The sequence below is a fragment of the Arabidopsis thaliana genome, assembly GCF_000001735.4.
Source record: "Arabidopsis thaliana chromosome 1 sequence".
NCBI lineage: Eukaryota > Viridiplantae > Streptophyta > Magnoliopsida > Brassicales > Brassicaceae > Arabidopsis > Arabidopsis thaliana.
This window is the reverse complement of record NC_003070.9, coordinates 26,576,268-26,601,976: the sequence shown is the minus strand read 5'-3', so window position 1 is coordinate 26,601,976 and position 25,709 is coordinate 26,576,268. Positions and strand designations below refer to the sequence as shown.

The following is a 25,709-nucleotide window of genomic DNA, read 5'->3' as shown; positions in this document are numbered from 1 at the left end:
TATAATTGAATGAAGAGGAAAGCTACTAGTATTTAATTAGGTTGACTTCAAAATTGTCGACTCTAGTGCTAATTATCGAAGTGTCGTCTTCATTTTTAAGTCCTTCCTTAATCATTTAAAAATATTACTAGTATAATTCGTAATAAATAGATTCTCCGAGAGTGTTTGCCAAATGGCGAGCCTACGTAGTTAAAACGGTGAGAGTAAAGGACAAAGAACATGATGAGTCGGTTTGCATGCTTCACGCTTCCACTTCACTCGCCGTTGTTCTTGTTGCTTGTCGTCATTTTTTATTTTTATTTTTATTTTTTGTAATGAAAACTGTTTATGTATTAACAGAAATCCAAATCATATTCGCACTTTCAAATCCAAATCCAAATCATAATTCTCATAGCTAAAATTTTATTTTTTTAACCCATCGATTCAGGTTTTACTGTCTCTAAACTATGTAGTTTGTGGCCTATACCATCTAAATCATTATCAAAGATAAACAAATCAATCGTAACAAGAAAAACTAAATTTAAGTAAGAGCATCTTCAATGTAAATTTCTATATTTTCTCTATTTTGAAAAACTCTATTTTGGAGGAGATTTTGCTCCAATATATAACTCTAAAATAGAGTTTTGTCTTACAAAAATGGAAGAGACATTGGATTACTCTCTCTATATAGACCAAAACTAAATCAAAACCTATTTAGTATCTTTTCAAACCAAATCAAAATTTGGCAAACCTAATGTGTTTTGAGTTGTCGAAACGGATATTTTGTGCATTTTAAATGAAAATTGTGGGATTGATGATTGCATAAACATACCCAAAAAAAATACCAAAAAAAAAATACAATCTGAGTTTCTCCCAAAAAGGCCAAGGCCGTAAATTTGACTAGTCTCGGCTCATGTTTTCTCTTACAACTATTAGGCCTATTTTGGGCCCATATTATTTCATGCATAAACAAAACAAAACAAAAATGTTGATAATCTGTGTTCAACACTATTTTAGTATTTTTGGTTAACGAATTTTTAACACTCATTTTACACACCATGTATGAATAATGTTATGATTATTTAGGTTTTAGAGAGTTTTAAAGCTTATTTATGCTTATTTAAAATTAATAACTAAAATTAACTTCAGATGTGATGAATATGTGATTTTCTCTTGTATAATCTAACCGTGTGAGATTTCTTTAAATAGCATTTTAGTGCATAGATTATACACAAATTAAAACATGGTGCATTACGAAAATGATAAAAACAACTGGAACTGAAAATTGGATTAACTGTTACTCGGTTACAATCAAATTAGAACTATATAATAAAATTAACATTAAGAAACACTTTTAAGGGAATAAAAATGTTATGGATGACAAAAAAAAATAAAAAATGTTATGGAACTGGCTCGAATAGTTATATGAATCTGGTGAAATGTGTTCTATCGAAAATAATAAAAGAAGGCACGTGGGGCGATTAATGAAGACCATTAAATCGGCATTTTAATTTATGGTCCCACGTAAATACATTACCACCTCTAATTTTATTTTGCTTAACTCTTCATATATTATTAATCAATAAATGGACAGTTGTGACTAATATTCGTCAGAATTTTACAGCCATTCCCAATTAATTATGAGGTCTCTGCTACAACCAATTACACTATGACTTTTCCATAGAACAATCAATCTTTTGGTCCACGAATGATGAATCTGACAATTTTAATACTGCATTTAACTCTATATTGAAATCAAAGAAACTTCAGAACCATATACGACATAACATAGCAACACTCGATTCTCCATCTCACATTGGTAACACTAATCAATGTAAACATTACAAAACCCATAATGCCATCACAAATTCCAAAAAAAAAAAGGTATAATTCACTACCAAACTTTATACTGATCATTTTTAAACAAGATTTTGTTCGCTCGTGGTGATATTGTTATGGTAAAGAAAGAAAAAAAACTCATCTACATGATATTTGCAAAACACCTAGCGGCAATGTAAATTCCTAATCTCCCTTAATCCCAAAATTCATGTGCACTACATGTAAGAATAATAATCAATAACCTTTTTCTGCTTTTGTTTTCTTGATTCTTCATGGACATCTAGGGTTTTTTCCTGGACCTCCATAGTAAAAATAGTTACCCCACACACGATTCGTCCCACCTCTTATATCATAACAATTGGGATGGTCTGCGAGAATCTTTAGATTCGAAGCGGGTATAAGAGTGTTGTCCCAGTCAACAATTTGGAGATTCCGGAAATAAGATGCTTTACCAAAACCTTCACCGGCAAAATGTCCACTACCCATTTGAGTCGTAGTGTGTGAACCGCCGGGTCGGTTGTTCACAATCTCGCCCCCGAATTGGACCATGCTTCCATGTTGCTTTAGATGCGTGAATAAAAACGCTGGCCAATAACCGACTAATGCACCTGACCCGAATTGTAGCCACCAGTGACCGTGCTTCGGATCCTATACGTAGATTATACAAGCATGTGTAATGTTATTGTTATGACTAAAAAAAGTCAAATTATTTAAGACTTTCTAAAGTAGGAGCTGGTTGACCCACGAAACATTGATGTGAACCATGTGAAATTCTTCTTAAAAGATTATAAATTATATAAGAAATGTGACTGGTAATTTTTTTGCAGAATACAGCTGAATTATTATAGGTATAGTATGTTGTAAAATATTGTTAGTATTTTTCATTGATGATATGCATAAATATGTATATGAGAGAAGAAGAAAAATTACCTTCCAAATTAATAAGCTTATATCGAATTGTCCACCTTTATACGAAGATCTAGGAGAAATCGCAGCTCCTATCGCGATTCGACGGTTGGTTTGAACGAAACCGGAACATAGCAAATTGTAGCAACCCGTTGTTCGATATGCATCGGACTGAAAATCACTATCACTACCATTGTTAACAAAATGTTAATTCAATAAAACTAAAAACTTTACCGTAAACTAAGGATACTAAAGTTGAAGGTAACATTTACCGTCCAATAGGTAAAGAATCTTGGGTAAGTATCGCCGTACAACTCCGGGCTAATTTGCCAACCGGCTTCAATGGTATTAAGATCGTGTGTGAACGAACCGGCAATAACCCAAATCTGAGAAAGACTAAATTCGTATTGGCTCGTAACACGTGGCGACCACACGTTAATACTTGCTTTTGCCCCGTAATATTGTCTCCCGGTTACATATCCCACCGCATGCTACAAAATAAGTCATTTTTACAAAAATAATCAATCAAATAAATTCTCAAACGCTAAAATTGGAGTATCATTTTCGTAAACACAGAAAAAGAGAAAAAGGAACAGAGAATAATCTTTTTTACGATGTGAACAGAGAATAATCTTTAGTTATGTCACGCTTCACTCCTTTGGATGATACAACTTAGTAATGGTCGTGCAAAGAATTACGAAAAAGCTGAATTTTGGTATCATTCTCTATCTTTTTCTTTATAGAGGATAAAAAAGGTAAGAAACCTCTGACTTTTTGCTTAATTATGGTTATCAAAATGGTACTTACTTCGTGTCCGTTATTTGTGGAATCTCTCTTCACGCGCCTGATTTTCCGACCAAATCTTTGGACAGAACTTGCTCTTAACATGTCTTGTTCCGTTGTTCTTCTTATCGGAATCGTACCTTCCGGACAAGACTCACCGGATAAACTCCAAAGCTGGGAGTTTTCATATGATCCATCATCTTCGCTGTATCCTTTTGGTATCTCAGGCGGATCCTAAATAAGAACATTTGAAATCTTTGATAAGAATACTAATGAAAAGAGATAAAATGGAGAAGAGGAGGGAAAATAATATTTACCAATGGTTTTTGTCCTTGTAAGAGAGGATGATCGAAAGCTGGTTGCTGATGAGTTGAAACACAATCTATTTTATCTCCATCTGAGCTCTGCAAACATAACACATGGAAAAGAAACAGAGCAAAAAACAGAGTAAGAACAGAGTAACAAAACTTGCATGTCAGTTAATTAACAAAACAGAGTAAAAACAGAGCAAAAACAGAGTCGAAACAGAGTAACAAAGTAAACAAAGATGTCTGTATATATATACATTTATCAAATTGAGATATTTGAGAATAGAGAAATTGCCTGAATAGTTTTCACAGCCGGCTTGTTGATTTTGTCGAGTTCTTGTCTAATCAGTGTTAGCTTCTGGAGCTCTTCTTGCGGCCGGAGAGTTTGATCGGCGGCAGTGGAGTTGGAGGAAGAAGTGGTGGAGGAGAAGGAAGAAGAGACGAGACAGAGTAAAAGAATCAATCTGAGAAAGCTAGAGGAGAACATCGGATCAGACTTGAACGAAACTTGTTGTGAAGAATGATGAAAACATCTGCTGTCTTGTTGTTTTCTTCTTGAGTGATCAAAAAGACAACATTTAATACGGTTTTGAATTGTTGTTCGTCTTCTTGATGTCACTGACACATCTCCCAACAAACCTATTAAACACATAATCACTTTCTTAAGGGAAAACACAGAAGATCAAAAACAATAAAGAATGAATTAACTCATCGAACCCTCCAACAAAAATTTATTAGGGTTGTGTGTTGCTAAAGTTTTGGGCATGTGGGTTAGTGATGAATTCAAATTAAGGGCTTTGCAGATATCTAGAAAGTTTATGAAGTAAATGATAAAAAGAGGAAAGAGAGGTAAGAGAAGTAAACTTTATATTTATGTGAGATAGGTAATTTATAGGGGAAATTTTGGATTTGGTGTGATCATTCTTTGGTTTGAAGAAATGGGGTCAGAGCTAGTCAGATGAAATTGAGTACCTTTGAATTTGGGTTTCTTCAAAGCTCTTTGCTTTCTGGTGTTACTCTCTTTTTCCAAGCGCTTTATTGTTTTTTACCGTTTATGTAGAGTACTGTACAAGTTAAATTTATGGTCCATGTTCACAATGTTGCTTGTAGAATAATGAAATGTTTTTGTTATGGAATCTCTTGGAGTTTCTAACAAACAAATATGGTGATTTTTTTCTTTTAATTATAGAAGTCTTGAGGTTACGGTACGTAATCTCTTTAATCAGAGACCAAAATATGCTTAATCTTCTCTCCAAGCTGGAAAAAGAATATATCACAAACTAGTAGTAGTAGACTATTAATAATGCATATTATTTGTTAGGCTCAACACCAACCGGTGATATAAATTTAATAAAACTATATATAAAATTGTGGAAAACAAACCAAGTTTATTGATTGAAAAACATTACAATAGCATAGTACGAGTTGTGACATTTGATTGTCGACATTCGAGAGTCTCTATTTTTTAAAGTATAATCATATTGTCTCTCGAAATGGAGGACTGATTTAACCAAGCATGCGATTATATATACTTACTTGAATCTCGATATATAGCTTGACCAGGTTATTCGTCGTGTATAGAAAATATAAAACATTTCACAATCTTGTAACGACAATATACAACAATATACGATAATAATTATAAGTGGGTCATTATAAGAAAAGAGGGTCAATAGGTATTGAATTTGGGGAATTAAGTGGGTGCGGTCCTCGTAGGGACACTTACACATTGATGATCGTTTCGTTTGTTAGTCCATTTAATCTTAATGGGTCATCGCTCTCCTCTAGCTTTTCCCCTCTCATTTTTTTTTCTCTTCCATTTCTTTCAAAAATCACTATGGCATGCATATAGATTTTTGTCTCTTTTGAGATTTGAGTCTTGTACCATACTGTTTTCTATTTGGCTTTTGATTAATTATACTCAATACCGAAGCAGAGTTGACCAGAGAGAACTTATGATTGAGAGAAAAATAAAATTATGACTGAGTTTGGCACAATGGCACAACATGACGTTATATAATAGCTAATTAACCTCAAGAAGACAATTCTCGTTTATTTTGGATAATACAGTTAGATCCAACTCGCTTTAAGTTTTTTAACCCAAAGTAGTAAAGGATATAAAGTTTTTCCCCATCTTTATCTGAATTGTGAATTCATATCTAAACACAGCTTATTTGGCGGATGCAAAATTTATGTATCGATCCCAAAGGGTTTAATGGTTGGGGCCATACGCATGCGTGCACGTATACATGAATACGTACATAAAGACGCATACAGACGTACTTGTAGCATAGAAAGTATGAAGAATCCGATCCATATATACCAGCTATTGTGGTCTATAACAATTCTATCTTAGTTTAATATCCATCGTATGATCGAACAAAATGAGAAAATGTAAGAAATGTTAAAGAAATTAATTCAAATAATGAAGAATGTGTAAGAATAAAAGGTCTTCTATAAAGCGGGAGAATTTGATTCCTGTCAACAAAAAGAATGGCATCAAAGGGTAATAGCTTTGGTGGCTCATAGGAGCAAGTATTATACTACTATTATATATGAATCTCTGAATCATAACTCATGAGGGAGAATTATTGCGACCACTAACTGAAAAATGAATCACTACATATTTGCATTAGTAGATCACTAATCCGAGAGTACAAAATTATCTGTTCACACTAGCTTTTATGCTTACCAGTTTTTGACGTAATGTTTGGCTCTAACTTTGTAAATGTATACGTACGATTCAGCTTTGAGCAGAAGGTTAGAGAAACAAACTGAGTAACTCCAATAATCAATGCAGATTCAAAAATTCCCTGATCAAAATATAAAGTGTTTGCAACATGATATTGTCGTTCTCATACTCCAGAAAACTAGGCATGTATAATTCAACATGGCCGAATCTTCATCATAAATTCCACTACACCATTTCCATTTCTGTGTGAACGAATATAAATAATGAAAATTGGATATAGCTAGCATTTAATCTGTTCGATTATAGTCTACTTTCTTTTTAACTAAAAGAAGACAGAGAAAGAATGTGAAAAAGTGAAGAAAAAGAGGAATATTGAAGCAAAAGGAGGATACAACAATTTGATGTACGAGCAATGATGCTGTCTAAAGCCGTCCCATGCTCAGCTTTTTCTTCCACGAGGTTAAATTTTATTTCAATTTCTTGGAGTTAGCTAAGAACTTAGTATTTATATTTCTACTGTACGATTTGGCATTCGACTATGATTATCGAATGTTTATATTTTATACGATTCAGCATTGGACTATGATTAGTCATCATTTTTTGAACAAGGTGTTTCACAAAGCGGCGTGATTATTACATTTTTGTTCGGACCATACACATTATTACTGATACATCATCATGATGCAAATGATGATTAATGCCTGCAAATGTGACTGTCGCTTTTCTTATGGCAAAAAGGGCCTGAGATTTACTATTTTGGGCTTTATATGGGCCTGAAGTATATTGGGCTTTATTTGGTGAGACGAAAGAACATTTGTATGTTTTATAAGCAACCAACTGAAACCCTCTTAATCACACAATGTTCAAAACATTCCGAAACTATACACAAGAGTCAAAAAAAGAAAACAATTCTACCGTAAACTCAAACATTTTTTCATTATTTTCCTTTTTGTTATCTTGTTCGAATTAAAATATTCACATTTGGCTTCATCATCATTGTTTGACAAGGGTAGAGAGAGCCAAGCAATTATCAGCCATTTCATGCAACGTGCTTGTGGATTTGGCGAAGACATTCGAAGCCGTACCACCACCCATGGCGTCATTGCACGTATCAAAGTCCGTCAAGGAGGCACTAAGATTGATGTTAAGACTAAACCCATCATTTTGTTTGATGTTTTTCAACGCCTTTTGTAGATTTTCGAGTGCACTATCATAGTTTGAGTAGCAAGTTTTGAGCCCTCCTCCACTTTTCCGGCTAATCTTGGCGGCTTCTTTGGCCTTGATCGTTCTTTTCATCAGCTCTCTTATGGAAACCTCCGTCGCTGCGTTAACATTCTTTTGGCCCTTAACCACTGATCTGCACAACACTTTGAAATCTGACACGGAGCATGGATCGCGTCCGCCTCCCATAACCCTCTGAGCCATTGCTACACCGCTTTGGCTCGCGGTCAGGAGGAGGAGGATCACCGCGGTGGCAAGGTGGAGATTTGTAGACATTTTTATGTAAAATTGCGTGGTATTTGAACACCGGTTGTTGATTATTTGAACAAATAGAGGGTGGTTGTTATTTATAATAATGCATACGCTAAAAGAAAAAATGGGTAATTTTAGTAAGTTCTTTTGAGGAAAAGAGTTTCAATAAATTGTCGCCGGTGAATAATTAGAGAGACATATCAAATTTAGTTCCTTGGTTAATTAGGCCTAATGATGGGTTATTTCCTTCTTATTTTTATTTTTGCTTTGTTCTGAAAAAACGCAATTATAAATTTCCATTTCATTTTGTGGTTTATGTTTTCTGACAATGCTTCGTAATGGCCCTGCCATGGCCGATGAATCAACTTACAAAATGGCCTTATTTTTATTCCCAATTCATACTAATTTGGGCTTTTATGTGTTGACAATGTTTTTAATTTAGACCATTTAAGAAAGATAGTGCAGAAGGATCTAGTGCAGCAATTGTCAAGTCCAGTTTCTTGTGGGCTGGACAAATAATGTTTTATTCTCTTTGTCCTGAACAAAAAAAAAAAGTTTTAAGTAATCTTCGTTAGTAGTTTTCGTTCTAACTCATGAGACTATGGAAATGAGTCTCGTTTGGGGTTATTGATGCTAACATATGAATTTATTGTTCTAGTTTGATGTATAAAGATTTTGACAAATTACACTCACGACGAGAGTGGCTTGATTATCGTTTCATTAAAAAATTATTTAATTCAAAAGAGTAATAGTGGTGGTTATGGGTGGAGAAGGTGCGATTAGTGGCCAGTGCTCACACAACTAAACATAAGTCAAAGCTTTCATCATTATATAATTGCCAACAAATTCTAATATCTTGAAAGTTGAAACTAATTAACTAACGTGTAGAACAAGCTCGAGATTATTCGTTTCGTCAATCCGAAGAAAAAAAATCTTAGAACGTCGCTTAATGGTAGACTCAAAATGCATCATTTCGTCAATAAACAACAAGAAGAAAAATACAACACAACATCGCTATCACTTCAGAACATGGTTTAGCTTGTACTGAAAAGATAAGAGTTTAATAATCTTAGAATGACATGACTTCGAAATAGATCTCAATCAATGTAAGGATTTTGTTTTTGCGATAAGATATTAATGCAATGATATAGTAATACAATAAGCATGGGTTGGATATTTCATATTTGGAGTTGACGCTGACTTTGATAGTCACGGGTTGGTCGCTTTGCTTCTAGACGTCGAGGACCCATCGGTTTCTATTATTTTCGTTTTTCTAAATAAAATTCGCCGAAAATTATCTGGTACCAATAATTTCACAAATTTATGTAAATTTTTAAGACAATTATTTTCTAAGATCTATCTGCCTGATTGAAAAATAACGAAACAAAACACTGTTTCATTAGTTCACAAAAACGTAATTTTCAAAAAGTGATGGTTGATTAGTTTGACAGGAATAAAACTGTCATTTTCAGAATGTACAAGTAAGTCAAAATATGCGGCAAATTCAGATAAAATGGCTGATAAAAGTAAGATTGTCGATGGATAATTGTGGTGGAGAAAGAATAAAAAGAATAATTGAAGACTTTGAAGTTGCTTTGATTTAGAGACGACCTTCACAATACGGCAGACGAGAACTTACGCCATTATCCATTACGTTGCCTTGTTTTCTCAAACTATTCCTACAAAAAAACGTAAAAGAGGAAATATCCGGAAAATTACTCCGAACTTTAGAAGATTCTTGCATTGATCAAAATCTGTTTTTAATTTCATATCACTCATGAATTTGTTTGTGTTGGACTATTCAGAGTTTCAGACAGTGCAAATTAGTAAAATATTCTTACTATTACGACGTAAGAAGAAAAAGACAAAGAGGCTGGCCGACGATGGCTAGATATAATGAACTTTAGAGGTTATATGTTTATCGTTTACTGGTTTTGATCAGTTCAAACACTCGAACCGAATGGTTAATCGATAAATATACAAGTTTATTATGAACTGAACGGTTAACGGTTACTAAAATAGACTTTACCGTTAGTGACTTAGCTCAATTCCCTAAATCGAAATTCGGAAAATCTCGGTCTGGTTCGACATTCTCTATTCTGTTTAAAGTTCCATGCCTAGTAAATACGAATTGCAAATTGGCAACTACCCAACGATTGTATAACTTATATAACCGTAACAGAAATCCTTGTTTTTTCTATGTTCCGCATTGTGGGTGACAAAACAGAACATACAAAAAAGTGACAAAAGCAATGACGTCATGATGCCCCGTGCATTAAAACAGAACATAACTCCCACACGGCGTCGTTTTCTGCTTTCAATACCCCAATGCGATCGGTATCTTTCGTTGAATCGTAAGAAGACAAAAGTCCACTCTTTGACTTCTCTTACAATTGGAAAAACTCTCAAACTGGAAAATTTTCCAAGTTTTCTTCTTTTGTTGACCCAACAACCAAAATCTAAGAATTTCAATTTCAACTTCCCGATCGTGTCTCCTTCTTGATTCTCAATCACCCAATCCATTTCAAGAGAGAAGAAAAAGAAAACAGAGCAAAGATCAAAAACCTTACACAAATGCTTTCTTGTTCAATTTCAAAAGCTTAACCACTAAACCCAGATGCCGATTCTGACTCTTCTTCTTCTTATTCTGGGTTTGTTTATAAGCCCTTCTGTTTCAGACTCGAGAGGAGACACAGTGGCTCAGATATGCAACAACAGAACAACGACGCCGCAACAGAGAAGTCTCTTCGTCACCAATTTCCTCGCCGCCATGGACGCGGTCTCTCCACTAGTGGAAGCTAAAGGTTACGGACAAGTGGTCAACGGTACCGGAAACTTAACCGTCTACGCTTACGGAGAGTGTATAAAAGATCTTGATAAGAAAGATTGCGACTTGTGTTTCGCTCAGATCAAAGCTAAAGTTCCTCGTTGCTTACCTTTCCAAAAAGGTACTCGTGGTGGTCAAGTCTTCTCAGATGGTTGCTACATCAGGTTTGTTTCTCTCTCACACTCATTTCAATCCGATAAAAATCTTAACTTTATGGTTTGATTGATTCTTGCATTTGGTTATAATCGATTGTTGTATCTTTGTTTTAGGTACGATGACTACAATTTCTATAACGAGACGTTAAGCTTGCAAGACCGGACAGTTTGTGCTCCAAAGGAGATTACCGGAGTAAACCGGACGGTATTTCGGGATAACGCTGCAGAGTTGGTTAAGAACATGAGTGTGGAGGCGGTGAGAAATGGTGGATTCTATGCTGGTTTTGTGGATAGACATAACGTGACGGTTCATGGTCTGGCTCAGTGTTGGGAGACTCTTAATAGAAGTGGTTGTGTTGAGTGTTTGAGTAAAGCTTCAGTGAGGATTGGTTCTTGTTTGGTTAATGAAGAAGGTCGAGTTCTTAGTGCTGGTTGCTATATGAGGTTTTCTACTCAAAAGTTTTATAACAATTCTGGAAATTCTACATCAGATGGTAATGGTGGTAAGTAGAATAAGCTTGAAATATGATTTAAATTTAGTATATGTTTGTAACATTTATTTAGCAACATTCTTGTTGATCAGGTCATAACCATTTGGGTGTGATTTTGGCGGTGACATCTTCGGTTGTGGCTTTTGTTCTGTTGGTCTCTGCCGCTGGTTTCTTGCTTAAAAAGAGACACGCCAAGAAGCAAAGAGGTTTGTTCCATAAAGAATTAGTTAAGATTTATGTTCCAGAAATAGCTTAGTTTTCAAGATTAGTCATAGAGTTTGAGTGGTTATAATAGTGAAGTCTTGATCTTAACAGATATTTGTGTGTGTGTGTGTGTAATGTAATGTAGAGAAGAAGCAACTAGGGTCATTATTCATGCTTGCGAACAAATCTAATCTCTGTTTCTCCTATGAGAATCTCGAGAGGGCTACCGATTACTTCAGCGACAAAAATAAGTTAGGACAAGGAGGATCTGGCTCTGTCTATAAGGTAAGTTCTGTTCTTATTATACATTTTCTAGAGTTTCATGTTGGAATGTTCCTACTTCTCAATTGGTTAACTCTTTGCCCTTTTTGTGGAGTAGGGAGTTCTTACTAATGGTAAGACTGTTGCAGTAAAGAGACTGTTCTTCAACACAAAGCAATGGGTGGATCATTTCTTCAACGAAGTTAATCTAATAAGCCAAGTAGACCACAAGAACCTTGTTAAGCTCTTGGGATGCAGCATAACTGGACCAGAGAGCCTTCTGGTCTATGAATACATTGCAAATCAAAGCCTCCACGACTATCTTTTCGGTTTGTTTTTGTCAATCCTAAACCTTTTACTACAGTTACCATGTCTTGATGGATCTTTTATTGACTTGTTCTTGTTGCTTTGTTTTGGTTCAGTAAGAAAAGATGTTCAACCGTTGAATTGGGCAAAGAGATTCAAGATTATACTTGGTACAGCAGAAGGAATGGCGTATCTTCACGAGGAGTCAAATCTTAGAATCATACATAGAGATATTAAGCTGAGTAATATCCTTTTGGAAGATGATTTTACTCCAAGAATTGCTGATTTTGGATTGGCTAGATTGTTCCCAGAGGACAAGACTCATATCAGCACTGCCATCGCCGGTACACTGTAAAGTCTCAAAACTTATCTTTGTAACTTTAATATCTCTCTCTACCGTTTCTTGTGTTGTTTCTGAAGATTCTTACTTGTGGAAACAGAGGCTACATGGCACCAGAATATGTAGTACGAGGAAAACTAACTGAGAAAGCAGACGTTTATAGTTTTGGAGTTCTTATGATTGAAGTTATAACCGGAAAACGTAACAATGCCTTCGTACAAGACGCTGGTTCGATCCTACAATCGGTAAACTAACTCTCTACAAGTAGTTCAAACATTTTCTTGATTTTAGATCAAATCCTTTTTCTTGAATCTTGAAAACATATTTTAGGTATGGAGTCTGTACAGAACAAGCAATGTGGAAGAGGCAGTGGATCCAATCTTAGGTGATAACTTCAACAAGATAGAAGCGTCACGGCTACTTCAAATTGGGCTTCTCTGTGTTCAAGCAGCGTTTGATCAGCGGCCTGCGATGTCTGTGGTTGTGAAAATGATGAAAGGGAGTTTGGAGATTCATACGCCGACGCAACCACCGTTTCTGAATCCAGGAAGTGTAGTAGAGATGAGAAAGATGATGATGACTCCCACGACGAATCAGTCTAATTCTTCAGGATCAAGGAGTGACTACATAACCGAGGGTTCGAGTTTCTTTGAACCTAGATGAGGTTTTAGATCGTGTTAGATATATCAGTATCCTTTCGTGTGGATTCTGAATCATCTTGTGTCATATGTACAAAAATTGAGATGCCAATTAATCGTGTGTTAGCTAGGAACTGAGGGTTACTTATGTGCCACGACAATGTCATAGAAGCTAGGAAGTGAACAATGTAGAGCTTACATGACGGGGACAGATTCCGGTTTAGCCTCGGTTTTGATTGTAGTGATTCGGTTTACGGTTCAGTAGTTTTATTTTGTGTGTTAATTTTGAGTAGCTTTGTATATTAGTAAGCGGTTTTTGTGTTTGTTCTCGTTTTAACTTTACAAAAAGAGAAAGAGTAAATGTCATATTTAAATAGAAAAATGCAACCACAAATGCAAAGAAATTCGAGTAAAACCAAATAATGCCATAAGGATATTTACCTAAGAATCAAAATATGAAACATATTAAATGTACACAAGAAAAAAATCAAATCACTAAAAATTCACTAAATTTATTACCGCAAAGTTTGGATCATGATCTCCTAATTTTTGCACAAGTGGATTCGAATCAAGGACTTTTTATCAGTGTTTTTGTTTTCTTTCAAGGAAGCCATAGGAGACTACTAGATAGAAACACATATACTACATATGTCTTTATTATAGCCAACTAGATTTAACATTTTTAGAATTGAATGTCCAACTACTTCTCATTTTTCTTTGCAATTGATCTTGAATAAAACTTTGACCATGGCAACATGTAAATGGTATTTTGTTATATATATTTTTATTATTTGTACAACTTTTATTGTACTATACCAACTAGGCCTACTAAATCAACCCAACAAATTGACAAAAAAAAAATCAACCCAACAAACCTATTTCTTTATTTAAAGTAGTCTAACGTCACTTTATCCATTTTCTTGAATGTCATCTTACTAAACACTACGCATATGTGACGTTTTCTTTTTTCTTTAACTAATCAGAAAATTGAATTTTTCATGATACCGGTAAAGAGATTTATCCAATTAAACCGAACCGGCTCCACATAAGATAAGCTCTATTAATTATTAGTCCACTGGTTTTTAGGTTTATGAAAACGACAAATATTTGAATGAAGACAACGACTTCAACAACATGATCGAGCTGGTTTGGTTTCCAAGTGTGAATTCAAGACTAAGAAGAAATCCAACAATCTCCATTATCAATTTTTTTTATTAACTTTTTGACTAAACCAGTAGAGAGAGAGAGAGAAAGACAGCAAATTTGGTTGACTCTAACAAACCAATATCATCAAAGTCAAGCAGTTGAAAATTCTTCAATTTCATCATCTCCAATTCTTAATCTCTCTGCTTCTTCTTTCTTCACAACTTGAAACAGAACACAAAACCCTTGATGAGGGAATAAAAAAAGGAGATCTCTTTCTCAATCAAACAAAACAAAATGAAGAAAGAACCTGTCCATATCCTTCCTCTGTACCTTCCATGTCTCTTGATGTTTCTTCTTTCATCACTCCGTCAAATCACCGGAGACGCAAGGGCTAGAGCCGTTAAAGTCACTTGCTCACCTTTGCTTGAGCACAACGAAACCGCTTATGTCCCAAATTTCGTAGCCACAATGGAGAAAATCAGCACACAAGTACAAACTTCCGGTTTTGGAGTTGCTCTCACCGGTACAGGACCAGACGCTAACTATGGTCTTGCGCAGTGCTATGGTGATCTTCCTTTAAACGATTGTGTACTCTGTTACGCGGAAGCAAGGACGATGCTTCCGCAGTGTTATCCTCAGAACGGAGGTAGAATCTTTCTTGATGGATGTTTTATGAGAGCTGAGAATTATAGTTTCTATAATGAATACAAAGGACCTGAAGATAGCATCGTATGTGGAAACACGACGAGAAAGAATAAGACTTTTGGTGATGCGGTGAGACAAGGGCTGAGAAATGCTGTTACTGAGGCTTCTGGGACTGGAGGGTACGCTCGTGCGTCTGCAAAGGCGGGTGAATCTGAATCTGAATCAGCGTTTGTGTTGGCGAATTGTTGGAGAACTTTGAGTCCTGATTCTTGTAAACAGTGTTTGGAGAATGCCTCTGCTTCTGTGGTTAAAGGATGTTTGCCATGGTCAGAAGGACGTGCGCTTCACACTGGATGTTTCCTTCGGTACTCTGATCAAGATTTCTTGAATAAGATACCAAGAAACGGAAGATCAAGAGGTAACACAATAAAAAGATTCATGCTTTCTATAGAATCTCATTCGCTTGATGGTCATAAGTAATTGTTTTTGCAGGCTCTGTGGTAGTGATTGTGGTGTCAGTACTTAGCTCTGTGGTTGTCTTCATGATTGGAGTAGCAGTAAGTGTTTATATCTGCAAACGTCGGACCATAAAGAGGAAGAGAAGAGGTAAGATTAGTTTCTTGATTTGTGATGAATTGGTTTAAGAAGGATTGAGTGTTTTTAACCGAGATCTTTGGTGCTTAACAGGATCAAAAGATGTTGAGAAAATGGCGAAAACACTAAAAGACAGTAGCTTGAATTTCAAATACTCAACACTAGAGAAAGCCACAGGTTCTTTTGACAACGCGAACAAGCTTGGACAAGGCGGATTTGGAACTGTCTATAAGGTATGTGTGTGTATGATCATGTCTCTCTTTCTATACCTTCCTGTAAAGCAAATGAGTGATATAGTGGTATCTCTCTGGCTTGTTTAGGGGGTTCTTCCAGACGGAAGAGATATCGCTGTGAAGCGGTTATTCTTTAACAACAGACATAGAGCAACCGATTTCTACAATGAAGTCAACATGATCAGCACTGTTGAACATAAGAACCTTGTTAGGCTGCTTGGTTGCAGCTGCTCAGGACCAGAGAGTCTCCTTGTCTATGAATACCTTCAGAACAAGAGCCTTGATCGATTCATCTTTGGTAACTACTACTAATAATACTATATGATGAGTTTTTATTGTTGAATCTTGAATGCAGCAGCACACTAAACCTGTCTTCATTATTACTTTTGCAGACGTGAACAGAGGGAAAACATTAGACTGGCAGAGAAGATACACGATCATCGTTGGAACCGCTGAAGGATTGGTGTATCTGCATGAGCAGTCGTCTGTGAAAATTATTCACAGAGACATAAAAGCAAGTAATATTCTGCTAGATTCAAAGCTTCAAGCTAAAATCGCCGATTTTGGTCTGGCGAGATCATTCCAGGACGATAAGAGCCATATTAGCACTGCCATTGCAGGGACCTTGTAAGTATATATTCAGAAAAATGTACCATTTCTTCAAAAAGATATGAATGTTTGAGCTGATCCAATACTTGTGAAACTGCAGAGGTTATATGGCTCCGGAGTACTTAGCACATGGTCAGCTAACAGAGATGGTAGACGTTTACAGCTTTGGAGTTCTTGTACTAGAGATTGTAACTGGAAAACAGAACACCAAAAGCAAAATGTCAGATTACTCAGACAGTTTGATCACAGAGGTAAGTTAGACATATTTTGTCTATGGGTCTGCAGGTTTCACTTCTCAAACTAATTGTGGTGTTATGTTTTTTATTGAAGGCATGGAAGCATTTTCAGTCAGGAGAGTTGGAGAAAATATATGATCCAAACCTCGATTGGAAGAGTCAGTATGACAGTCACATCATCAAGAAAGAGATAGCAAGAGTTGTTCAAATAGGGCTATTGTGCACTCAAGAGATCCCTTCGCTAAGACCACCGATGTCTAAGTTATTACATATGCTAAAGAACAAAGAGGAGGTCTTGCCATTGCCGAGTAATCCTCCGTTTATGGATGAAAGAGTCATGGAACTTCGAGATGGTTCTGATGGTGATTCAGCTGGTTGTGCATCTCTTGCCACTGTCTCACAAAGTTCCTTTTATGGTAGATGAGCTTTGAAGAAGTGTATAAGAAGAAGAGAATACAAAATCTTTGATCTTTGAGCAGAAACTAAAATTTTGTGTATAAACCAGTGAGAGAAGCTAGATAGTATAGGTAAGTTATATCTTATGTATCATACTTGATAACAAAAAAAAAGTACTCAATAATTCAAGCTCTAGGTGCGATTTCTTCAACCAACCCATAGCTTCAAACATTTATCTTTAATAGTTTGCAAGCTTATAAACGGACTTGCGAGTTTGCAAGAGAGAAGACAACAGAAACAAAGAATGAAATGTCTGAGAATTTCCCAACATATGCCATCTTCAAAAAAATGTTATCCTCATCCACACCAGACTTGCAAACATATAAGATTGGTGGTTCAATGCAGCAGTTTAAGGTAGGTACTCGAGCTCAAGCTTTGTTGTTGTTTGTGCTCCTGCTTTCTTGTTGTGATCTCAGAACCAGGCTGCTTCTATCTGGACACATAGATCAGAACTTAGAAACTATGTGCTCCTGCTTTCTTGTACGGGATCTCAGAACCAGGCGGGCTTCTCTCTGGACAAATAGAGCAGCATTGGTAGGTTGATGTCAACGTGTGTTGTATTTGTCAAGTCCTCAGAAACTGGCTTCTGCTCCACAAACCAAGACTACCTGTAGCAACCACCACAACATATGTTAGGAACAGACAAATTTTTGTATACAAAGAAACCATTTAGAATAAAAGTAGCAATGGAGTTGAAATTATTCAACTTCTTAAATTGATCATCATTCATGTTCTCTCTTACCTTTTGATATATAATATTTTGTGAGCGAAAAAGATGATTCTTTGTAAACGTTATATCGAAAAAAAGTTTCAACCAAAACGTAACTTCCTTTTTGGTTAGATTGATATAATTATTCGTAACTGGAAATCGAATCTAATTTAGATTTCCTCTACAATATCAAATCCCCAACGGTTAGATTAACAATAAACCAAAAAAAAACCATCCTTATAAATACACACACTTAGATCACGCATTCTCTTCTTCTTCATTCATGAGAAATCAAAATACGCTCTATTCTCACGTCCTTCTTCTTCGAGAAACCAAAATCATTCATCGTTCCCATCTTTTCATACCTGTTCGCTTGATGATGATCCATGTAATCCTCGAGTTCATCATCTCAGAATCGTAATTGATTCTCTCACGTCCTCTCTTTCTTGACCTAATTGAGAAGGAAGAGATCGGGGGCAGTGAAAGCGAGGAGCACCTAAGAAGACGATTCCAGGACCTAATCTAGAAGGAAGAGATCGGGAATCCAAGTACGATCAACTTTTGATCAAAGACAGAGGAAATTATACAATAGACAGAGGAAGATTCCGGCGAAACTCCAAATTTCTCCGGTTTAACACACCAAACGGGGGAAGATGAATTGCGATGATAGGAGACGACAAGTATAGAGAAGAGTCAAAAACGAATGAAGAAGACGGAGAATTTCGGAGGAGTTGCAACAAAGACGCAGCAGCAACTAAGGGCTTTTCAGACGAGTTCACGGTGGTCTTCGAATGGGCTTTTTTCATTGGGCTTTCTTTGCTACAAAATCCAACAAGGTATTATTTTTCTTCAATTATTATTTTTTTTTCTTTTCTCTAAAAAATATTTTTTAGTAAAATTATAATTAAATAATAATAGTTTTCACTAAAAATTTAGAAACAATTTAAAACTTAAACTTTAAGATAAATAATTCTTAACTTTTAACTAAAACCATGTATTTCACTATTATTTTTTTAAAATTAGTTTAAGTGTTAAATTTTAAAAACGTCGGGAACTAACCGCGCCTAGGCATCCCGTCCTTAATTGGTCTGTAAGTCTTGAAGTGTTCGAAGTTCGGTAATGTTTTCACGTAATATAGATTTGACACTTCAACTCATTTTTAAAAAATAATAATGATTTTCACTAAAAATTTAAAACCAATTCAAAACTTAAACCTTAAGATAAATAATTAATAATTTTTAGTTAAAACCATGTTAATTTTACTAATACTTTTTAAAAATTAGTTTAAGTGGTAGATGAGGCTTGAATAAGTGTATAAGAAAAACAAAATACAAATCGTTGAGCACAAACTAAAATCTTGTTATAAACCACTGAGAGAAGCTAGATAGTATAGGTAAGTTATCTTATGTATCATACTTGGTAACAAAAAAGAAGTACTCAATAATTCCAGCCCTAGGTGCAATTTCTTCAACCCACCCAAGCTTCAAACATTTATCTTTACCACCCCCAGTAACTTCCCACATCCTTACTGTACGATCTTGAGAACTGCCAAGACAGATATTTGAATAGCAAGCAACAATTGATCAATTAGAGACATTGATACAAGTAGTATAAGTAGGGCTGGGCATAAAATCCGAAATCCAAAAACCGATCCGAAAAATCCGGCTCCGAAACCGAGCCAAATAGTCACAAAATTCGAATGGATAATGAATTCTTCTACCCGAATGGATAATGAAAATAAATTATTTAGTTGACACATCAGCTATCTAAGTAAGGTTCAATACAAATAAGAAATCTATCAATTTGGATGATTGGAAGATTAGTGACATAATATTGCCACTATTTCCAATACAATGTCTCGTTACGCCCTTGACCGTTTTGGCTAACGGGTTCCATTCATTCGCGATGATGCCCCATTTACCAAAAGCTTTTTACTGTTTTCTTTTCTTGGAAAAACAGTGTAAAAATTATACAATGCACAATTTCATGTCTCTCTTTTCATTACTCGGTAAAGAATGTTTCATTAGAATCGTCCATCATATCAAACGGCATGTTCTCCGAAGGCTTCCAATGGCGTTTCCTTTGGTTTATAAACCAATTGTTGATTTGTTTTTGATCCAAACCTGTTTCTTCAGCCAGAGATATTTTGTCGCCTTCCTATACACATTCGAGAGGCGGATATTAATATGTCGAAGAAATAAATTAATGAGTGTATGCTAGGTTACGGTGGAATCAGAAAGACACTTACAGTAGGGTAAGGCCATTTATTATGAACATTCCACCAATCGAGCAACGCTTGTCTTGCTTCTCTTGGTAGCTTCCCTTTCTTCTTCTTTTTAGAGAACTCGAGTTTCAATGAACTGATATGGCTACCAAATTTGCGTAGTAGCTGGTCCTTCAGATCGCGGTCATTGCTTCTTTGTTGGCTGTCATCCGCTGCTATGTCATCATCTTCTCTCAGTTCCTCGTCAGATGAAACCGCACCATCATCTGCTCATACATGAGAATAATGTCATACAGAAGATTCAATAATGATTAGCTCCCACGTATTAGCCAAATACGTGCCATACCGATAAAATGTACTAGGAGAATGTATGGTGGTGCTATTTATGGTAGCATATTTGACAATGTAGAAAGCAAATTCTACCACTATGCCAACACTAACAAACATAGCTAACACTAAGATACTAGTAGGCTCGGCTAAATGACTAAGTGGCTAAAGCAGCTAAAAGAAGAAAAGAGCCAAAAAAGCATAGAGAAGAGAACAAGGGTGAAAGAAAGGAAAAAAAAAAAAAAAAAAGGGTGAAAGAAAGGGGTAAAAGGGGAAAAACAAGGATAGCGAGATAATATCGAGGTTTTACAAGACCCGGGCACAAAAATGATCAGTCAAAAACTTTCGCAGTCACTGAATAGTTTAGCTTCCATTGCCACTGACGTGCTCCTTTGGGACTTACCACTAGCCACCTGAGTCACGACACGTATCACCTTTCTGACACTTGTTTGAGTGACCCCCGGAAAAAACGCTTCCCCAACATTTATGAACTTTCTCATAATGCCCCATTTATGACCATACCATACTGACCCCTATGTTACTGCGACTAAAAGGGAGCCTAATTAAGGGAGTTTAAACATGATTAATGGTCAAATTATTTGCATTAATAGAAATTTCACTTAGTATTCTCAACTTAGTGATTACAGAAAGACATCGTTTCAAAGTCTCCCTAAAGAGTTTAGGTTGTAGTTTGCTACACCACTAATGAGCTGATCCTTAGACAAATCACACAAAATATAGTTCACACCCTATCCATGAAAACTTTGCTAGTTGAGGATGGTATGTGCAATAGTAACTCGGTTTGTTCTTTACCTATTAGCCGAATTTGGTTCCTATATAACATCAAGACAATGCGAAAGAGACAACATGCACTGATAAAAAAAAAGTAGATAGACTTGTACATCTCCCAAAAAAAGTTAAACACGTGGAAATTGCATGGCCCATTAAGGGAACAAACGCAGAGAGGAAATGACAACCACTAAGCAACAGTAGAAAAAGATGTGGAGAAACATTAGTCGTAAGATGATTGCATTGTACATAAATCAAAACCCATGTCTCTCCCCTATTTTCTTCTCTTTCTTTTTCTTTAAAATCAAATCAAATCTTAAAAAGAGAGTGTTGCGATTGGGTCATAAAGGGATCCACCAACGTAATCCACGGGAGTCCATGTGACACTTGACCACCTCATGCTTCTGTCTCCAACTTCTTCTATTTAGAAATTAAAAAGGGCTAAAAGATTTCTAATTCAAGCATTTGGGTGTGTTTTTTTGTGCGTGTCAAAAGGACCATTCTATCAACGAAGGTGATATAACCAAACAGATTATCAGTATTATCATGTCTAGAACTGGTGAAGTAACTAATGTGCCATGACAGAGTATTTTGTTCAAAAGAACATGCTTTTCGAGTTTCCTACGAACATTGAATGAATAGAATATCATTCACAGCCAAAGATATATCTAGGGTGAATGCATAGGGACCTAGGGTGAATGCATTTTACAACACAAAAATACTAGTTGTAGACTGTAGTGAATAATCTTAAACAATAGTCCTAAATTCCACATATGGATACAAAATCGCACATGGATCTCATTGTATCAATACACCATCCGAACACCAAATGATTAGAAGAAAATATGAGGATGGAACAAAAACCATGGCCAAGATTGACCATCTTAATCACGAAAAGGGTCAATTGCACACTAAAGCGAGAACGAAAAAAATAAGTAAACACAATTGCTATGACAAACATCAGTTGACTAAAGAGGATTTGGTTTATTCCTAAAGCATATTAGCACGAAAAGAAACCAAAAGCACATGACTCTGAAAACTACATATTATGAGTTATACTATTAGTTTAAGATATTCAGTTGAAAAGAAAGTCCTTTCTCGGGACTTAAGAAACAGAAAAAGGTATTGACCAAGGAAAAGATGTTCATAAGGTAATATATATTCCTTCAAAATCATACATGAGATTACGCTAAAAAGGTAAGTGGTACTTCAAAACCATTAAAAAACTAAACATTCGTCCAATAAAGATAAATTCAAGCTGCAAGTGATCTGTTTTTCAACCTTTTGGACAAGATTATTCCCTATGTAAACTCCAATTAATTAAGTACGCTGATAAGTATTAACAACTTTTCGGAATTAAACAATGCTAACAAAGTACAACCGAAGCAGCATTTGATATCAACATATAAGAAAAAGAAGACTATTAAAGCTGAATTCCACTATATTGTAGTTCCAATTTTTTTCCAGCTAGTTCTTATCAGGTGGAGATGAAGAAGTAAAATGATTACTTTAAAATCCCTAAGATAGTGAAATACTTTACTTATAAAAAATATACACACGTATTCTGACAACATGAACGTGGCTAAGTAGATTAGTGTAGATTAACAAGAAACTAATTTTTGCCCTGTTGGAAAGGTTTAACCAATATAAGCTACAAAAACAACACAAAGACAACTAAAATTACATTCTTTTAAGAAACCTACTATTCCTTATTTGGGCTGCTTGTAAAATACTTACAAAGTTCTATTCTGCTTAATTAAGAAAACAAATGGTGGAAAAGAAGGTACCATTAAGTTTAGTTTAATACCTCGGCAAATTAGTAAACCTCACTTACATTGTGTAAGTGTCTTAATGCATTTCAATCATTTATTTATTCACATAAAATTCCAACAAGAATACAAGAATAACAGACACATTAACCACGACATGCAGAATATACAAGCCTCTTGGCCATCAAGCATTTTTATGGACTTACATGCGCATGAGCTCAGATTAACTGAAATCCAACAGAGATTTGGTTTAGCTTTTTCGAGCTAAAGAAACACAAAATCCAACTATTTGACCTGATCAAGACACTTCTTTGGTTTACTAAGTCAGATAGGTTCGTGAAAATTAATCACACCAATGATTTTGTACATGTAATTTGAACACAGTGGACTTCAAATGTAAGACCCTTAGGTGCAAATACAATGTATTCAAAAATAAGGGCTAGTGTCATTAATTTTCACATACACTAAGAAAACAAATCAATCTTATGTTATACTCATTATACACAATAAATTTTTATCTCTCTAATAGTAAAAACTAAAGTGACATGGATAAAACTTAAGTCTGACACTTTCTATGGAAAAGTAGTATAAACTTTGGTTCATTCACCAAGAGAAGTTGGAGTAATCAAGAACTAGTAAAGTTTTGTTTTACCCATCAGTCTCTTAATGAAGATGAAAACAAGCGATACTACTAGAGATCTAAACATGAAGCCAAGGACAAACTCAAGAAAAATCAGTGGCATTTATTAGTGGAAGTTATGACTAGGTTTTTTCTCTATGATTGAATTTTCACTGGAAATAAGCAATTAAAAAACTTCCAGTACGACACTGAAACGTCAAAATCAGAATCTCTAGCGCAAAAGTTTTTGCTTTCATAGACCCATATTTTCTTCTGACAGAGGAGAAGATAATAATACAAGTATATATAAAAGTAACAAAAGAAAAGTATACCATACCAAAATCACTAGGAAAATAAATATCACTAACAGAGAAAATCCTACCCACCGGCTTTCCCCTAATATCCGCCCCACAGCTTAAACCATAGCTAATGATAGAAAATAAATGTCACAAAGATGTGTGAAGGTCATGGATCTATCTAAAGCATGAATGACTTCTACCAAATATAAAAGATGTGGCTGAATCAATCATTGTTTTCTAACAAAACTAGGGTTTTAGAGTTTCCTTGTTTTTTTCTGACTTTTATTGCCTTGGGTTGTCTAAACCGGATCTACTAAGCTCCTCCTAGTTTCAGCTACAACAACTTATCGATTCTCGTTTTCTTTAAGGAAAAAAAAAACAGTAGAAGATTTCCAATTTTTCCATCAATTCCAAGAAACTGATCATTGAAGCACAGAAAGGAAAAGTTATCTGAGGATAGATTTTCTAATCCGCAAGATCTGTAACTGTAAGGAGAAATTTGCGCAAGGATTTTAAAGGACACACAAACCGAGGATAGTGCTCAAAGATCAATAAAAACACTAGCTAGGAAACAAGAAATCAAAAGTACACTCGAACAAGAGATAGATATCACTTTAGTGCTGACCTGAAAGAGCTGTAGCAGACGCTGGACCAGTGCACAAGTTCTGAAGCTGCATTTCAATCTTGTTTATGAAAGTTGTAGCCTCGTCGAACGGCCTCGCAAGATCGGTTTTGTATTTAACCAATATATCACAGTAGGTTTCCTAGAATCACACCACAAAAAAACAAAATTATATTTTAAGAAAAACTAGAAGATCAAAGTTCAAGGCAACGAACAAAGTGAGAAACCATGAATTCATCAAGCTCAGGATCAGCTCCAAAGCAAGATAATGGAGCAACATCTCTCTTGTACACATGGTTCTCTCGCTGAATCTCTTCCAATATACACGCTATTTCCATAGGCGCTCCCACCTGTCAATCAATAACCAAAAAAAAAAAAAAATCACTCTCACATATAAACACAGTCTCTCTAGTTCTCCAATCTTATCTTAGGGTTAAAGTGGAATAGAAAAAAAAAAGTAAGAGAACTATCTTTAAATACGACGATGAATACATGTAAAATTCCTGACGCTTAATCAAATTAACCTTGAAAGCACAAAATCATACACAACAAGAAAAAGAAAAGACAAAACACGAAAGCAGCGAGATCACCTTTTGGCAATCGATGTAGGTTTGGAGTAAGCGAGGATACAAAGGATGAGAAGCGATTTTGGATTTGATGACACTAAGAGAGAAATTATCCTCAGCTTTTCGAATACGCGGAAGCAACTCCGAGGACAAAGCGGTAGCGAGTTCGTCGGATCCAAACAGTCTTTGATTGTCTCCGGTGGTTGAACAAATCAAAGACTGATAATCGGACGGCATCATCAACGTCGCTTTCTCCGAATAGTCTTCCGTCGAGCGGAAACCACACATTCTATCCATTAATGTGATCGTAGTGAGATACGATCAGTGATCGCCGCTTCTTCGATCCCTAGCCTTGTGCTTGCTTCTGAAGAATATGAAGAAACACAAAAGTAAGAAGTAACAAACTGCTTCAAAGAGAGAGAGAGATAGAGACAATGGAAATAGATAGACTGGCCAAGTTGAGGCGGTCTCGTAGTATAGTAGTCTGAGGGCAATGATCGTAAATATTTCAGCAAAAAACCAAAAAAAAAAAAAAATGATTTGTGACGAAAAGCAAAAAAAAAAAAAAATCACGAATATGAATTTTCATAGTTTATTATGATAATTTACAAGTTTTTCTTAAAGACACCATAATTTTTATTTTATTTTGTCGTACTAGTATAAA

The 25,709-nt window shown here is 35.5% G+C and overlaps 5 protein-coding genes and 1 non-coding gene across 10 annotated transcripts; 2 read left to right on the top strand and 4 right to left on the bottom strand.

The window, feature by feature from the left end:
• Nucleotides 1-1,531: 1,531 nt before the first annotated feature.
• AT1G70550 (NEP-interacting protein, putative (DUF239)) lies at nt 1,532-4,910 on the bottom strand. 2 transcript variants are annotated; one of them, NM_001334462.1, is made up of 6 exons: nt 4,111-4,910; nt 3,825-3,911; nt 3,532-3,741; nt 2,997-3,215; nt 2,749-2,911; nt 1,532-2,466 (listed from the first exon to the last, which is right to left on the bottom strand). In NM_001334462.1, the coding sequence occupies exons 1-5, from the start codon at nt 4,465-4,467 to the stop codon at nt 2,909-2,911; spliced, it is 876 nt and encodes a 291-aa protein (NP_001319361.1). In that variant the 5' UTR covers nt 4,468-4,910; the 3' UTR covers nt 1,532-2,466; nt 2,749-2,908. The 2 variants fall into 2 exon arrangements, with proteins under 2 accessions (NP_001319361.1, NP_177212.2); NM_105723.3 differs by having other exon boundaries at nt 2,749-2,895.
• Nucleotides 4,911-7,206: 2,296 nt separating this feature from the next.
• Nucleotides 7,207-8,047, bottom strand: EDA24 (Plant invertase/pectin methylesterase inhibitor superfamily protein). The gene has a single exon (NM_105722.3). It carries the CDS (start codon nt 8,002-8,004, stop codon nt 7,501-7,503), a length of 504 nt encoding a protein of 167 aa, NP_564990.1. The 5' UTR covers nt 8,005-8,047; the 3' UTR covers nt 7,207-7,500.
• A 2,153-nt stretch (nt 8,048-10,200) lies between these two features.
• CRK3 (cysteine-rich RLK (RECEPTOR-like protein kinase) 3) lies at nt 10,201-13,586 on the top strand. Of its 3 annotated transcripts, NM_105721.2 has the most exons (8): nt 10,201-10,971; nt 11,077-11,465; nt 11,546-11,659; nt 11,803-11,942; nt 12,037-12,247; nt 12,341-12,575; nt 12,665-12,809; nt 12,895-13,586. In NM_105721.2, the coding sequence occupies exons 1-8, from the start codon at nt 10,598-10,600 to the stop codon at nt 13,225-13,227; spliced, it is 1,941 nt and encodes a 646-aa protein (NP_177210.1). In that variant the 5' UTR covers nt 10,201-10,597; the 3' UTR covers nt 13,228-13,586. The 3 variants fall into 3 exon arrangements, with proteins under 3 accessions (NP_177210.1, NP_001320921.1, NP_001320922.1); NM_001334461.1 differs by having other exon boundaries at nt 10,206-10,971; nt 12,341-12,809; nt 12,895-13,525; NM_001334460.1 differs by having other exon boundaries at nt 10,262-10,971; nt 12,665-13,564.
• Nucleotides 13,587-14,348: 762 nt separating this feature from the next.
• Nucleotides 14,349-17,248, top strand: CRK2 (cysteine-rich RLK (RECEPTOR-like protein kinase) 2). Its single transcript, NM_105720.4, has 7 exons — nt 14,349-15,411; nt 15,486-15,599; nt 15,681-15,820; nt 15,908-16,118; nt 16,213-16,447; nt 16,530-16,680; nt 16,760-17,248. Exons 1-7 carry the CDS (start codon nt 14,643-14,645, stop codon nt 17,087-17,089), a joined length of 1,950 nt encoding a protein of 649 aa, NP_177209.1. The 5' UTR covers nt 14,349-14,642; the 3' UTR covers nt 17,090-17,248.
• Nucleotides 17,249-17,292: 44 nt separating this feature from the next.
• AT1G70518 lies at nt 17,293-18,407 on the bottom strand. Its single transcript, NR_143597.1, has 2 exons — nt 18,196-18,407; nt 17,293-17,729 (listed from the first exon to the last, which is right to left on the bottom strand). It is a non-coding gene; the product is annotated as an other RNA (non-coding RNA).
• A 690-nt stretch (nt 18,408-19,097) lies between these two features.
• KNAT2 (homeobox knotted-like protein) lies at nt 19,098-25,491 on the bottom strand. Of its 2 annotated transcripts, none has more exons than NM_105719.5 (5): nt 25,070-25,491; nt 24,707-24,829; nt 24,483-24,621; nt 20,079-20,320; nt 19,098-19,987 (listed from the first exon to the last, which is right to left on the bottom strand). In NM_105719.5, the coding sequence occupies exons 1-5, from the start codon at nt 25,340-25,342 to the stop codon at nt 19,832-19,834; spliced, it is 933 nt and encodes a 310-aa protein (NP_177208.2). In that variant the 5' UTR covers nt 25,343-25,491; the 3' UTR covers nt 19,098-19,831. The 2 variants fall into 2 exon arrangements, with proteins under 2 accessions (NP_177208.2, NP_001320784.1); NM_001334459.1 differs by having other exon boundaries at nt 19,546-19,987; nt 24,695-24,829.
• Between the last annotated feature and the right edge of the window lie 218 nt (nt 25,492-25,709).